The sequence below is a fragment of the Petromyzon marinus genome, chromosome 11 (assembly GCF_048934315.1).
Source record: "Petromyzon marinus isolate PM22_M1 ecotype Great Lakes invasive population chromosome 11, UKy_Petmar_22M1.pri1.0, whole genome shotgun sequence".
Taxonomy (NCBI): Eukaryota; Metazoa; Chordata; class Hyperoartia; order Petromyzontiformes; family Petromyzontidae; genus Petromyzon; species Petromyzon marinus.
The window spans coordinates 24,754,088-24,771,162 of record NC_133677.1 but is presented as its reverse complement, the minus strand read 5'-3'; the positions used below and the strand labels follow the sequence as shown (position 1 = coordinate 24,771,162).

At 45.8% G+C, this 17,075-nt stretch overlaps 1 protein-coding gene across 1 annotated transcript; it reads left to right on the top strand.

The window, feature by feature from the left end:
• Nucleotides 1–3,896: 3,896 nt before the first annotated feature.
• Nucleotides 3,897–16,680, top strand: LOC142924305 (uncharacterized; the record flags this gene model as incomplete). Its single annotated transcript, XM_076066441.1, has 2 exons — nt 3,897–4,056; nt 12,970–16,680. Coding segments are annotated over 2 exons (2,247 nt in total), but the record flags the coding sequence as incomplete, so codon positions are not given.
• Between the last annotated feature and the right edge of the window lie 395 nt (nt 16,681–17,075).

Sequence of the window (17,075 nt, the reverse complement as noted above, 5' to 3'; positions counted from 1 at the left end):
GTCTCGACCACCGGCCGTCATCACTTCAAGTTGTGTGTCCTGCCTCACCCCACCTTTCTAAACTAAAATTACGTCCTTAATTTGCATATGAAGTCCAATTGACGTGTCCGTCTTCCAGTATCAGTGTTGTTCTTAGGATGCGCATCATCTCTACGCTTCCTTGTGCATTTCTAAACATTGGTTATATTTTCTGTTTGTGATGCATCTGTTTGAAAAAAACGTTCTGCTTAAGGCATATGGCTCAGTTACGTTTCATTATTAAGTTAAGATAAAAATAAGCACTTTGCTCTGCCCTGATACGCCTCTCTTAATCATTTTCATCCCTCTTCCCCTTCAACAACCGCCCTACGTGCAAATGCACTTCTGTGTTTTCAAGGCTGTGTCCCTGTTCTTTTTGCGTTCAGTTTGTCATTCCCCCGCACCTCCATTAAAGCATGGTTGGCAGCGTACGGTGCGAAAGAAGTTCACCATGCAAACATACGCTGCGTTGAAAAATGATTCTACTGATAGCAGACCAAACCTGGACAGATTTCTCAATACGAGTGCAATATCGAGGGTACAGATCAATACGACCTGAACACAGATGCTATTTCTCGGACGGTTGGCAACTCTAGCCATGCCCATACAAACATACACAACATCTTGACCATGAATCGCCTATGCGGCAGATTAAATGTCAAGCATTTTACATTGAATTCCGATCTACTTTTGTTCGTTTTGATTGATTTTGGAGCAGTTTCAAGTAAGTATTTTTTATACAATTATTGTATTGTCATTTACTGTATAATTATGATAATAGACCAAGCACTGAGACATTGCCCAGGGTTGGTCTACAATCGAAAAGGTGGCAACCCCATAGCACACCCTCATGTGTTCCAGTGTTAACACATCGTATGTTTGTATCTTGAAATTCTTTCGCACCGTACGTAGCCCACCGTGCTAATCGGAGGTATGAGATAAGGACAAGGAACTAAACACAATAAGCAATTACTTAAGAAGAGTTTCAATTGAGTATGGGATGATTGCGAGTGCTGTCAATATGGCGGTGTTGACAACAAGCATCCACTTGAAACGAACGCGCTTCCGAAAATCTGCGATTTTATCATTTCATGCCGATACGTGGAGATGAGCGGGTTCACCGCGGGTCTTAAACAGCCCTTCCCCAGCCAACATGCACTGGGGGAAATTCCATCAATATTCTCATTAATAATCTGCTTTGGAAGACGAAGAAGAAAAAAGCTAATCCTGCAGGCATCGCGGATAATAAGATTAGAATATTACTTCGCCCCACATCACGGCGGATACGCACGAATGTTGAACGTCTTTGGGGCCGTCCATAAATGACGTCACGCACCTGGGGGGGGGGCGATCAGACATTTGTGACGATGTGTGACGAGGGGGGGGGTGAGAAATGTGACGTCACATCAAAATGCGCAACTTTAAATAAATATAGACGACACGTTCTACTTAATTAAATATACTTTTTAATAAATGTTTTCTCCTACAACATCAGAGTGCAGCGCCACATTAAATACGCACTACAATGACAATAGTTTAAAGCGATTTGAAGCATGTTTTATTTGGTGGGAGGGGGGCCAGAGCTTTGTGACGTCATATTTGAGGGGGGGGTCTGACTTTTTGTGACGCCGTGTGACAATGGGGGGGTGGGGTCAAAAATCGTCAGAAGTCGCGTGACGTCATTTATGGACGGCCCCTTTGGCACCGTGCGTCGCCGAATCATTGCTCATCGGAGTGTCAGCTGTATGACAACGCGACGTGGCACGCAGTGCCAACGCACACCTGTCAACCCCTAACCATTGCCTCTCTTATTACAGACCAATTCAGACCTTATTGGTCACCCCGTGCCCCTTACAAATCTCAACGTTCATCCTACAAAATCCCATCACAAGGCGAGAAACACAAAACATTGTTTTGCCCGTTTTGAAACGGCTCTAGTAAACCGTATGGACCTGAGAACTCAATCTCCCTGTACACCAATACGGGGTAACCCCGTACGGGTTGACACGGCATGCCAACGTGATACTGAATCGCGCCTTCGGCTCTAAGAGATTCGTTTGTGACTGAACTGGAGATTAATGAATGATAAACCAGCCAGGGCTTCCCTCGCTGTACGCGGGTTCGATTTGTTGCGCTATTTCACGCTGTGGGGGCCGTCCATAAATGACGTCACGCGATTTTAGACGATTTTTGACCCCCCCTCCCATCGTCACGCGGCGTCACAAAGAGTCAGAGCCCCCCCTCAAATATGACGGTACAAAGCTGTGCCCCCCCCCCCCAAAATAAAGCATGCTTCATATCGCTTTAAACTATTGTCATCGTGGTGCTTATTTAATGTGGCGCTGCACTCTGATGTTGTAGGAGAAAATATTTATTAAAAAGTCTATTTAATTACGTAGAACGTGTTGTCTATATTTATTTAAAGTTGCGCATTTTGATGTGACGTCACATTTCTCACCCCCCCCCCCTCATTTATGGACGGCCCCAGTACAATGCGGCTACCTCTGACCCAAAAGTCGCTCTCTGGAGCTGCTGTGCACGTGTGTGGTGGGGGGAGCGGTGGGCTACGTACGGTGCGAAAGAATTTCAAGATCAGAGCATACACATTCACCGAGGCACTTACTTCAACGTAACTATTTCTGTAGCAGTTACAAGCGAGTCACTCAGCCATTTCAATGCTAAATTCTATGCTAATCCCATTGTCAAGGGGTGCCTCTGCGGATGTGTATGCCTTAACTTAGCTATTTCAATGCTAAATTCTATGCTAATTCCTTTTAACAATGGGGGCCTCTGCGGATGTGTATGCTTTAACTTTTAACATAGCTATTTCTGTGACCAGTCACAAGCTAATCATTCAGCCATTTCAATGCTAAATTTTATGCTAATCCCTTTGTCAAGGCTCTTTGTTCCTCTCACACAGCTTAAAAGCCGTGATCTGAACGTGGCCCTCTCACTCCAGCGCTGTCCTACCAGACAGTCTCGCCCCCTTCACCTGATGAAGGCCGCTTGTGTTGTGGCCGAAACGTCGTGAGAATATTATTGTGTTATTTTATTTTATAAATTTATTATTTTATTCTCATTCTACGTGACTTTACCGAAAGAACCAAAGAAGATGAATAATTGCAGTCACGAAAGCTTTAAATCGAAAAATAAAAACCTACACATCCACGGAGGCAACTAGTAATTTAGCATTGAAATAGCTAAGGGATTAGCTTGTGACTGGTCACAGAAATATATGTTAAAGTAAGGCCTACACATCCACAGAGCTTCAATGAACGCTGTTAAGATTCGTAGCGACTTTTAAGCTGGTTGGGAGAAGTGAGGAGTTAGGCTCCCTCCTCTGCCGATGTTCTGTCTCAGATGTGAATAATTAGTATTGTATTACAATTCTATAAACAATACAGTGTTGTAGTGCATCACGTGTTGATGTTCCATTGCACAGCCACGTTCCAAATGCTATAATGACGTAAGAGCCGTGGAAACCTCTGACGTCACGGTGACGTCATGGCCCGGTGACGTCACGGCAGAGGTCAGAGTGGAGTCGGCTCCTGGAGAGGAAACCACCTCGCCCCACGCTGCTCCTCCACTTCGAGTTCTTCAGAGACCTTCGCCACCATCACCACCATGGCGATCTTCACGGCTGTCCTCACTGTGGTTCTGCTGCTCACGCAGCCGATGGTGGAGCTCCTCGGAGGATCTCGGCGTGGGGGTTCGGACATTAACGCCTCCAACACCACCACCACCACGATCAACTACTCGGGACTCGTGAAGAACGTCTCTGCATCAGCAGGGGTCGCCACCTGGGGACCGATGTTCAGTAGCCACAGTGAGGACATTGTGGACAGCGTGCTCCCTGCCCTCCTGCAGGCTATGGGTGAGCTGAGCAGCAGCTGCCAGGCCATAGTGGACAGCGCGCTCCCTGCTCTGCTCCACGCTGTAGGTCAGCTGTACAGCGGCTGCAAGGAGGCCATCAGCTCCACCGTGCTGCTGAACACCCTGCACATCGCCGTGCATCTCTGGCGTTTCATACGTCGCCAAGTGAGTGAGCAACATCCATCATCATCACCACCATCAGCCATGGTCAATCCACTAGTGGGTAGAGACCTCCACGACCCGTCGCCACCTCCCACGATGCCGCCGTGCAGTAATCCACCCAGCACCTGCACGTGGAGCGATTTCATTGCTTCATCTCCCCACTGGGCACCCTCTCGGATGACCCCCTCGCAGCCCGTCGGCATCACTCGCCCCCTTCACACCTCCACCGATCCCCCTCAACTCCACTCACGGTGTCTTCAACAGCCTGGTTGGGCACTGGAACAGTATCCCGGACAGTGCCGGATTAAGCTCGTGCGGGTCCTGTAGCTTATATTATAAAGGTGCCCAGAATAAATAAAAAACACAATTATAAAGCACGAAGTTTTTAACTTGCATAGTAAAGTAATTGTAATTTTACTATAGTAATAGAGCAAGTACAGAATCACTGAACGGGGATTTATAGGGTGAGATCATTTAGCGCGGGGCGCTTGAAAGTGCGGGGCCCACAGCTAATGATTATTTTGTTCCGAGGATAATCCGGCACTGATCACGGATTGAGTATGAGGAGCAGTGATGAGATTTAAAGTATTTTTTAACATGTTATTAAAATGTTATGTTTAATAGAAAATATAATGTTGTTTGTCTCTTAGCTGTGATTCGTAAAAACACTGTTGTTACTCAATGGTCTTTCGGTAAAGTCACGTAGAAAAAATAAACAAAATAATAGAATACGACGTTTCGATTGCAACTCAAGCAGTCGTCATCAGGTGAAACTAAATTTGAGAGAGAGAGACCAAACACAGACAGGGAGACACAAAGATCCCCCGTATAGCCTGAACAGACTGTAGGGGCAAGTGCTGTTAGCGAGCACCTGTGAAGGCCGGAACAGTACACGAGGGGGTGGGTGGCCAGCACCACGCCCGACCGCCTTTGTCTCCCTAGTGGCGATGTTTACACACCGCACCAGGTACTCATTTGAGGCTGAGTCGACCTAGGGGAGGCCCGGGACCGGTTCAGATAATCGTCACTGGTGTTGGCCGTGAGCGGGAATCGAACCCGGGTCGCCAGGTTCATAGCGCAGCGTAGCGCTAACAGCTGCACCACCGCTCCCCACACACAGGGAGACACAAGCAGAGAAGGACGGTGATCAACCAGGCAAAGTATTATTTGTTGTGTTGGCCGACTCAATGAGTTGCATTACATTTCTAAGTTTGCTGAGTTTGATCCTCTTTCTATCAGCTTGTACCCTCTGTAAATTTCACCCCCACTATCTCGCCCGTTACGGCAGCCCCTCCGCTCCCACTCCCCCTCGGAGTAGCCGAGGGATTAGCCGGGGTATGCTTGCTCTGCGATCTTACATTTACTTGCAAATCCCACCACAAACGTATATAGTGTAACCTTTGGTTGCAGTAGCTCTCTCGCTACATTTCTTCCTGTCTCAGCAGTCCGCCTGCTGTATTATTTCACCTGAAGACGATTGCTTGTGTTGTGACCACGTGTATACTGTTTACTACAGTACTATGGTGTTGTGACCACGTGTATACTGTTTAATATAGTACTATAGTGTTGTGACCACGTGTATACTGTTTACTATAGTACTATAGTGTTTTGACCACGTGTATACTGTTTACTATAGTACTATAGTGTTGGGACCACGTGTATACTGTTTACTACAGTACTATAGTGTTGTGACCACGTGTATACTGTTTACTATAGTACTATAGTGTTGGGACCACGTGTATACTGTTTACTACAGTACTATAGTGTTGTGACCACGTGTATACTGTTTACTATAGTACTATAGTGTTGGGACCACGTATATACTGTTTACTACAGTATTATAGTGTTGTGACCACGTGTATACTGTTTACTATAGTACTATAGTGTTGTGACCATGTGTATACTGTTTACTATAGTACTATAGTGTTGTGACCACGTCTATACTGTTTACTACAGTACTATAGTGTTGTGACCACGTGCATACTGTTTACTATAGTACTGTAGTGGTGTGACCACGTGTATACTGTATACTACAGTACTATAGTGTTGTGACCACGTGTATACTGTTTACTATAGTACTATAGTGTTGGGACCACGTGTATACTGTTTACTACAGTACTATAGTGTTGTGACCACGTGTATACTGTTTACTATAGTACTATAGTGTTGTGACCATGTGTATACTGTTTACTATAGTACTATAGTGTTGTGACCACGTCTATACTGTTTACTACAGTACTATAGTGTTGTGACCACGTGCATACTGTTTACTATAGTACTGTAGTGTTGTGACCACGTGTATACTGTATACTACAGTACTATAGTGTTGTGACCACGTGTATACTGTTTACTATAGTACTATAGTGTTGGGACCACGTGTATACTGTTTACTACAGTACTATAGTGTTGTGACCACGTGTATACTGTTTCCTATAGTACTATAGTGTTGTGACCATGTGTATACTGTTTACTATAGTACTATAGTGTTGTGACCACGTCTATACTGTTTACTACAGTACTATAGTGTTGTGACCACGTGCATACTGTTTACTATAGTACTGTAGTGTTGTGACCACGTGTATACTGTATACTACAGTACTATAGTGTTGTGACCACGTGTATACTGTTTACTATAGTACTATAGTGTTGGGACCACGTGTATACTGTTTACTACAGTACTATAGTGTTGTGACCACGTGTATACTGTTTACTATAGTACTATTGTGTTGTGACCACGTGTATACTGTTTACTATAGTACTATAGTGTTGTGACCACGTGTATACTGTTTACTATAGTACTATAGTGTTGGGACCACGTGTATACTGTTTACTACAGTACTATAGTGTTGTGACCACGTGTATACTGTTTCCTATAGTACTATAGTGTTGTGACCATGTGTATACTGTTTACTATGGTACTATAGTGTTGTGACCACGTGTATACTGTTTACTACAGTACTATAGTGTTGAGACCAAGTGTATACTGTTTACTATAGTACTGTAGAGTTGTGACCACGTGTATACTGTTTACTATAGTACTATAGTGTTGGGACCACGTGTATACTGTTTACTACAGTACTATAGTGTTGTGACCACGTGTATACTGTTTACTATAGTACTATAGTGTTGGGACCACGTGTATACTGTTTACTACAGTACTATAGTGTTGTGACCACGTGTATACTGTTTACTATAGTACTATAGTTTTGTGACCACGTCTATACTGTTTACTATAGTACTATAGTGTTGTGACCACGTGTATACTGTTTACTATAGTACTATAATGTTGTGACCACGTGTATACTGTTTACTACAGTTCTATAGTGGTGTGACCACGCGTGTACTGTTTACTATAGTACTATAGTGTTGTGACCACGTGTACACTGTTTGCTACAGTACTATAGTGTTGTGACCACGTGTGTAATTTTTACTACAGTACTATAGTGTTGTGATCACGTGTGTAATGTTTACTACAGTACTATAGTGTTGTGACCACGTGTATACTGTTTACTACAGTACTATAGTGTTGTGACCACGTGTATACTGTTTACTATAGTACTATAGTGTGACCACGTGTATACTGTTTACTACAGTACTATAGTGTTGTGACCACGTCTATACTGTTTACTATAGTACTATAGTGTTGTGACCACGTGTATACTGTTTACTATAGTACTATAATGTTGTGACCACGTGTATACTGTTTACTACAGTTCTATAGTGGTGTGACCACGTGTGTACTGTTTACTATAGTACTATAGTGTTGTGACCACGTGTACACTGTTTGCTACAGTACTATAGTGTTGTGACCACGTGTGTAATGTTTACTACAGTACTATAGTGTTGTGATCACGTGTGTAATGTTTACTACAGTACTATAGTGTTGTGACCACGTGTATACTGTTTACTACAGTACTATAGTGTTGTGACCACGTGCATACTGTTTACTATAGTACTGTAGTGTTGTGACCACGTGTATACTGTATACTACAGTACTATAGTGTTGTGACCACGTGTATACTGTTTACTATAGTACTATAGTGTTGGGACCACGTGTATACTGTTTACTACAGTACTATAGTGTTGTGACCACGTGTATACTGTTTCCTATAGTACTATAGTGTTGTGACCATGTGTATACTGTTTACTATAGTACTATAGTGTTGTGACCACGTCTATACTGTTTACTACAGTACTATAGTGTTGTGACCACGTGCATACTGTTTACTATAGTACTGTAGTGTTGTGACCACGTGTATACTGTATACTACAGTACTATAGTGTTGTGACCACGTGTATACTGTTTACTATAGTACTATAGTGTTGGGACCACGTGTATACTGTTTACTACAGTACTATAGTGTTGTGACCACGTGTATACTGTTTACTATAGTACTATTGTGTTGTGACCACGTGTATACTGTTTACTATAGTACTATAGTGTTGTGACCACGTGTATACTGTTTACTATAGTACTATAGTGTTGGGACCACGTGTATACTGTTTACTACAGTACTATAGTGTTGTGACCACGTGTATACTGTTTCCTATAGTACTATAGTGTTGTGACCATGTGTATACTGTTTACTATGGTACTATAGTGTTGTGACCACGTGTATACTGTTTACTACAGTACTATAGTGTTGAGACCAAGTGTATACTGTTTACTATAGTACTGTAGAGTTGTGACCACGTGTATACTGTTTACTATAGTACTATAGTGTTGGGACCACGTGTATACTGTTTACTACAGTACTATAGTGTTGTGACCACGTGTATACTGTTTACTATAGTACTATAGTGTTGGGACCACGTGTATACTGTTTACTACAGTACTATAGTGTTGTGACCACGTGTATACTGTTTACTATAGTACTATAGTTTTGTGACCACGTCTATACTGTTTACTATAGTACTATAGTGTTGTGACCACGTGTATACTGTTTACTATAGTACTATAATGTTGTGACCACGTGTATACTGTTTACTACAGTTCTATAGTGGTGTGACCACGCGTGTACTGTTTACTATAGTACTATAGTGTTGTGACCACGTGTACACTGTTTGCTACAGTACTATAGTGTTGTGACCACGTGTGTAATTTTTACTACAGTACTATAGTGTTGTGATCACGTGTGTAATGTTTACTACAGTACTATAGTGTTGTGACCACGTGTATACTGTTTACTACAGTACTATAGTGTTGTGACCACGTGTATACTGTTTACTATAGTACTATAGTGTGACCACGTGTATACTGTTTACTACAGTACTATAGTGTTGTGACCACGTCTATACTGTTTACTATAGTACTATAGTGTTGTGACCACGTGTATACTGTTTACTATAGTACTATAATGTTGTGACCACGTGTATACTGTTTACTACAGTTCTATAGTGGTGTGACCACGTGTGTACTGTTTACTATAGTACTATAGTGTTGTGACCACGTGTACACTGTTTGCTACAGTACTATAGTGTTGTGACCACGTGTGTAATGTTTACTACAGTACTATAGTGTTGTGATCACGTGTGTAATGTTTACTACAGTACTATAGTGTTGTGACCACGTGTATACTGTTTACTACAGTACTATAGTGTTGTGACCACGTGTATACTGTTTACTATAGTACTATAGTGTGACCACGTGTATACTGTTTACTACAGTACTATAGTGTTGTGACCACGTGTATACTGTTTACTACAGTACTATAGTGTTGTGACCACGTGTATACTGTTTACTACAGTACTATAGTGTTGTGACCACGTGTATACTGTTTACTACAGTACTATAGTGTGACCACGTGTATACTGTTTACTACAGTACTATAGTGTTGTGACCACGTCTATACTGTTTACTACAGTACTATAGTGTTGTGACCACGTGTATACTGTTTACTATAGTACTATAGTGTTGTGACCACGTGTATATTGTTTACTACAGTACTATAGTGTTGTGACCACGTGTGTAATGTTTACTACATTACTATAGTGTTGGGACCACGTGTATACTGTTTACTACAGTACTATAGTGTTGTGACCACGTGTATACTGTTTCCTATAGTACTATAGTGTTGTGACCATGTGTATACTGTTTACTATAGTACTATAGTGTTGTGACCACGTGTATACTGTTTACTACAGTACTATGGTGTTGTGACCACGTGTATACTGTTTACTATAGTACTATAGTGTTGTGACCATGTGTATACTGTTTACTATAGTACTATAGTGTTGTGACCACGTGTATACTGTTTACTACAGTACTATGGTGTTGTGACCACGTGTATACTGTTTACTATAGTACTATAGTGTTGTGACCATGTGTATACTGTTTACTATAGTACTATAGTGTTGTGACCACGTCTATACTGTTTACTGCAGTACTATAGTGTTGTGACCACGTGCATACTGTTTACTATAGTACTGTAGTGTTGTGACCACGTGTATACTGTATACTACAGTACTATAGTGTTGTGACCACGTGTATACTGTTTACTATAGTACTATAGTGTTGGGACCACGTGTATACTGTTTACTACAGTACTATAGTGTTGTGACCACGTGTATACTGTTTGCTATAGTACTATAGTGTTGTGACCACGTCTATACTGTTTACTACAGTACTATAGTGTTGTGACCACGTGCATACTGTTTACTATAGTACTGTAGTGTTGTGACCACGTGTATACTGTATACTACAGTACTATAGTCTTGTGACCACGTGTATACTGTTTACTATAGTACTATAGTGTTGGGACCACGTGTATACTGTTTACTACAGTACTATAGTGTTGTGACCACGTGTATACTGTTTCCTATAGTACTATAGTGTTGTGACCATGTGTATACTCTTTACTATAGTACTATAGTGTTGTGACCACGTCTATACTGTTTAATACAGTTCTATAGTGTTGTGACCACGTGCATACTGTTTACTATAGTACTGTAGTGTTGTGACCACGTGTATACTGTATACTACAGTACTATAGTCTTGTGACCACGTGTATACTGTTTACTATAGTACTATAGTGTTGGGACCACGTGTATACTGTTTACTACAGTACTATAGTGTTGTGACCACGTGTATACTGTTTACTATAGTACTATAGTGTTGTGACCACGTGTATACTGTTTACTATAGTACTATAGTGTTGTGACCACGTGTATACTGTTTACTATAGTACTATAGTGTTGTGACCACGTGTATACTGTTTACTACAGTACTATAGTGGTGTGACCAAGTGTATACTGTTTACTATAGTACTGTAGTGTTGTGACCACGTGTATACTGTTTACTATAGTACTATAGTGTTGGGACCACGTGTATACTGTTTACTATAGTACTATAGTGTTGGGACCACGTGTATACTGTTTACTACAGTACTATAGTGTTGTGAGCACGTGTATTCTGTTTACTATAGTACTATAGTATTGTGACCACGTCTATACTGTTTACTATAGTACTATAGTGTTGTGACCACGTGTATACTGTTTACTATAGTACTATAATGTTGTGACCACGTGTATACTGTTTACTACAGTACTATAGTGGTGTGACCACGTGTCTAGTGTTTACTATAGTACTATAGTGTTGTGACCACGTGTACACTGTTTGCTACAGTACTATAGTGTTGTGACCACGTGTGTAATGTTTACTACAGTACTATAGTGTTGTGATCACGTGTGTAATGTTTACTACAGTACTATAGTGTTGTGACCACGTGTATACTGTTTACTACAGTACTATAGTGTTGTGACCACGTGTGTACTGTTTACTATAGTACTATAGTGTGACCACGTGTATACTGTTTACTACAGTACTATAGTGTTGTGACCACGTGTATACTCTTTACTACAGTACTATAGTGTTGTGACCAAGTGTGTACTGTTTACTACAGTACTATAGTGTTGTGACCACGTGTATACTGTTTACTATAGTACTGTAGTGTTGTGACCACGTGTATACTGTATTTGCTATAGTACTATAGTGTTGTGACCACGTGTATACTGTTTACTACAGTACTATAGTGTTGTGACCACGTGTGTACTGTTTACTACAGTACTATAGTGTTGTGACCACGTGTATACTGTTTACTATAGTACTATAGTGTTGTGACCACGTGTATACTGCGGGATTGTGGGTAATCGTCTCCCATGCTCGGTCTCAGTCGGTGTGCCTCACTCGTATAGTCAACATCCGTGCGAACCTATCTTGTTTACTATAGTACTATAGTGTTGTGACCACGTGTATACTGTTTACTACAGTACTGTAGTGTTGTGAATACGTGTGTGTGCGTAAAGCATTTTTTTATTTTGTGTCCATGTGTAGTGACTGTTCTTTAGTAACTGTACTGCAAGTGAAAGTCGTCCTACACAATAACCATCCTCTATCTCGTCTCCCTCACACCAGCCACGATTAAATGTAATTAATAAATTTGATTACTTTATATTAAATAATAAAAATATAAAAAGGTATTTTGTATTAATATTTTTTATATGAATACGGTATTTTTGGTTTGTGGAACGAATCATCTGAGTTTCCATTATTTCTTATGGGGGAAATTCGCTTTGATATACGAGTGCTTTGGATTAAGAGCACGTTTCCAGAAGGAATTATGCTCGCAATCCAAGGTTTCACTTTATTAGTTATTTTTCTATCTACGTGATTTTACCGAAAGATACCAAAGAGTATGCTGTTGTTAGTTTAAATGTTTGGTAAGTAAGACTTAGTCTGTGCTGCTCTCCAGTTGCCTGGATGAAAAGTGGCCCAAGTTTTTCCCAATCCTGGCCTCCTGGCTCAAAAACATAAAAAACAAACTCGCAAGTCTGTCCCCAGGGTCACAACGCACTCACAGACACGGAGCAGGGAGATTCAGCTAATGACGCCGTTGATGTTTTTCGTAACTTTTGCAGAGAGCGATGAGAATGAGGATGAGGACCGGAAGGAGGAAGATTTCCCGGGCGCTGCAGAGAAAGAAAGGTGGAGGTCTCGGCCGAGCACCGAGTCCCTGGGCTCGTATGGCCGCGGCGCGGAGACGAAAGCGGCGGGCGCAGGGGAGGGGAAACAGCCCCGGCACCAAGCAGAGCTGTGCTCCTCACCTGAAGAATCCAGCTCCACTCAGGCCATCGCTCCCACTGGGGCCATCGCCTCCACCTCCACTCGGGCCATTGCCTCCATCTCTACTCAGGCCATCGCCTCCCCCACTGATATCAACTCCACCTCCAATGCTTCCATCGCCTCCACCTCCACTCGGGCCATCGCCTCCACCTCCACTCGGGCCATCGCCTCCACCTCCACTCGGGCCATCGCCTCCACCTCCACTCGGGCCATTGCCTCCATCTCTACTCGGGCCATCGCCTCCACCGCTGCCATCGCCTCCCCCGCTGCCATCGCCTCCACCTCCACTCAGGCCATCGCCTCCATCTCTACTCAGGCCATCGCCTCCCCCACTGATATCAACTCCACCTCCAATGCTTCCATCGCCTCCACCTCCACTCGGGCCATCGCCTCCACCTCCACTCGGGCCATCGCCTCCACCTCCACTCGGGCCATCGCCTCCACCTCTACTCAGGCCATCGCCTCCACCTCTACTCAGGCCATCGCCTCCACCTCCACTCAGGCCATCGTCTCCATCTCTACTCAGGCCATCGCCTCCCCCACTGATATCAACTCCACCTCCACTGCTTCCATCGCCTCCACCTCCACTCAGGCCATCGCCTCCACCTCCACTCGGGCCATCTTCTCCACCTCCACTCGGGCCATCGCCTCCACCTCTACTCAGGCCATCGCCTCCACCTCCACTCAGGCCATCGCCTCCACCTCTACTCAGGCCATCGCCTCCACCTCCACTCAGGCAATCGCCTCTACCTCCACTCGGGCCATTGCCTCCACCTCTACTCAGGCCATCGCCTCCACCTCTACTCAGGCCATCGCCTCCATCTCTACTCAGGCCATCGCCTCCACCTCTACTCATGCCATCGTCTCCACCTCAACTCAGGCCATTGCCTCCACCTCTACTCAGGCCATCGCCTCCACCTCCACTCAGGACATCGTCTCCATCTCTACTCAGGCCATCGCCTCCCCCACTGATATCAACTCCACCTCCACTGCTTCCATCGCCTCCACCTCCACTCAGGCCATCGCCTCCACCTCCACTCGGGCCATCTTCTCCACCTCCACTCGGGCCATCGCCTCCACCTCTACTCAGGCCATCGCCTCCACCTCCACTCAGGCCATCGCCTCCACCTCTACTCAGGCCATCGCCTCCACCTCCACTCAGGCAATCGCCTCTACCTCCACTCATGCCATCGTCTCAACCTCAACTCAGGCCATCGCCTCCACCTCCACTCAGGCCATCGCCTCCACCTCTACTCAGGCCATCGCCTCCATCTCTACTCAGGCCATCGCCACCACCTCTACTCATGCCATCGTCTCCACCTCAACTCAGGCCATCGCCTCTACCTCTACTCAGGCCATCGCCTCCACCTCTACTCAGGCCATCGTCTCCACCTCTACTCAGGCAATCGCCTCCACCTCCACTCGGGCCATCGCCTCCACCTCTACTCAGGCCATCGCCTCCATCTCCACTCAGGCAATCGCCTCCACCTCCACTCGGGCCATCGCCTCCACCTCTACTCGGGCCATCGCCTCCACCTCTACTCAGGCCATCGTCTCCACCTCAACTCAGGCCATCGCCTCCACCTCTACTCAGGCCATCGCCTCTACCTCTACTCAGGCCATCGCCTCCATCTCTACTCAGGACATCGCCCCCACTGCTGCCATCGCCTACACCTCCAATCGGGCCATCGGCTCCACTGCTGCCATCGCCTCCATCTCTACTCAGGCCATTGCCTCCACCACTGATATCAACTCTACCCCCACTGCTGACATCGACTCCACCTTCACTCCTGCCATTGCCTCAACCTTCACTTCTGCCATCGCCTCCACTGCCACTATTGCCACCACCGCCACTCGCACCATCACCTCCACCCATGAGTAATCAAGCTAACCCCCAGGATTGGGAGCTCCCTGCTTTCCACCTGCCTCCACCTCCACCAGAGCCCTGGGCTCCTCCACCCCACCGTGATACCAGACCGGGCCCGGCACACGAGTCTTTTGCTCCCTGTTCTTCACGGCAGCGTTACCGCAAGTCCCGCAACAGCCGCCTTCCTCCCCGCCTCCGCAAACCTCCTCTCGAATCCTCAACTCCACTGCTGCCATCGCCTCCATCTCTACTCAGGCCATTGCCTCCACCACTGATATCAACTCTACCCCCACTGCTGACATCGACTCCACCTTCACTCCTGCCATTGCCTCAACCTCCACTTCTGCCATCGCTTCCACTGCCACTATCGCCACCACCGCCACTCGCACCATCACCTCCACCCATGAGTAATCAAGCTAAACCCCAGGATTGGGAGCTCCCTGCTTTCCACCTGCCTCCACCTCCACCAGAGCCCTGGGTTCCTCCACGCCACCGTGATACCAGACCGGGCCCGGCACAGTCTTTTGCTCCCTATTCTTCACGGCAGCGTTACCGCAAGTCCCGCAACAGCCGCCTTCCTCCCCGCCTCCGCAAACCTCCTCTCGAATCCTCAACTCCATCCGCATTGATTCGTCCCATCCACCCGGACCGAGAGCACCTTCCCCCCGGCCTCGCTCCACCTGCAGGGCAGCGGATCCCCCCCCAGCCCAGGTGCAACGGCCGGGGTCCCGCGTACGGAGTCCCAGGTGCCCCTTCTGCCTGGCACCACTCCCACGAGTCGCGCTTCACGCGGCGTCCCGCCCTCCTCCCCACGCCTCCACCGGATCAGTGGATTCCTCCCCACCTTCGTCCCAGCCGAGCGGCTCCTGCTCCACACTGGGCCACCCGTCCCACTTTTGTTCCGTGCCGCTCCACAGATTTCCATGACAGACATCATCATCCGCCCCTTGTCCAACCCACACCACTGCATCACCATAGCCCGGCGACATTCACGGACTGCTCACACACGTGACTCCTGCTGGTCGGGTGACCGTGATGAACTATATGTGTCGCGTTGATGGCCATGTGATGGACATTGCTTTGAGTGGCAGAGCAGGTGGTTGTCATGATTAATACATTTGTGTTGTTATTGGACACTGCAGTGTGCGTGTGAGTTGCTGTGCGGTGCAACAGAGCACGTATTTGGTGTCGATCTTCGCGTGTGTGTGATTGTGTGGAGCGGTAGTGTCATGGTTAACGCTACACCGCGCTTCGAAACCCAGGTTTGACCCGAGTTAGCTTTCCGCACACGGCCACAGCCGGTGCAAGCAGTTGCGCAACTCGGTTGCACACAACTGAAGTCACTCTACACGTGGAAGTCTCTGCAACCAATTTGCTTGGCGATTGGTGGCCAGAACCACGAGCGATCCACACAGCACAGGGTGCTGGTCAGTCTGACCAACCACCCATTTCACCTGACTTTCCACAAAATCACCATTAATGTTCCTTTCCCAGGCAGTGACACCAACTCTGCCAAAGTGTGTTAGGAACTAATGCTGTGTATGTTCGGCAGAAACTCTGCACGATTCTGCTGATAAGACACTTAATTTCGAAACCATTTGAGAATGTCGTATTTATAATAAACGTGCACCATTTTTTAGCTGCTTGCCGCCCCTGTACATAGTACCTCTGTATTCATTACAAGTCCTGTGTGCTCACCATTGTACCATGGCATGTGCCTAGGTGGCACTACCGGATGGCTCCCATCCATAGCTGCCAGGCCATCGGCCAGCGCGATAAATATTCGACGCCAACCAACAAATATTTATTCCCACGAGGGGTGACGGGAACCGAACCAGGGATGTCCAGAGCAATCAACTCGTTAATGCGGGAGACCTGAATAGTTCCCGGCGCGTGACACAGTAACGCTGTTCGGCTGGCGACAGCACTCTGCTGCCGTATGCAACAACACACTCCACCCCGTTGACAACCTGGGACAGAACCGCGCCAATGCTGGTGTTGGTTGCGTCAGTATCAAGGACGCACGGCATGGCA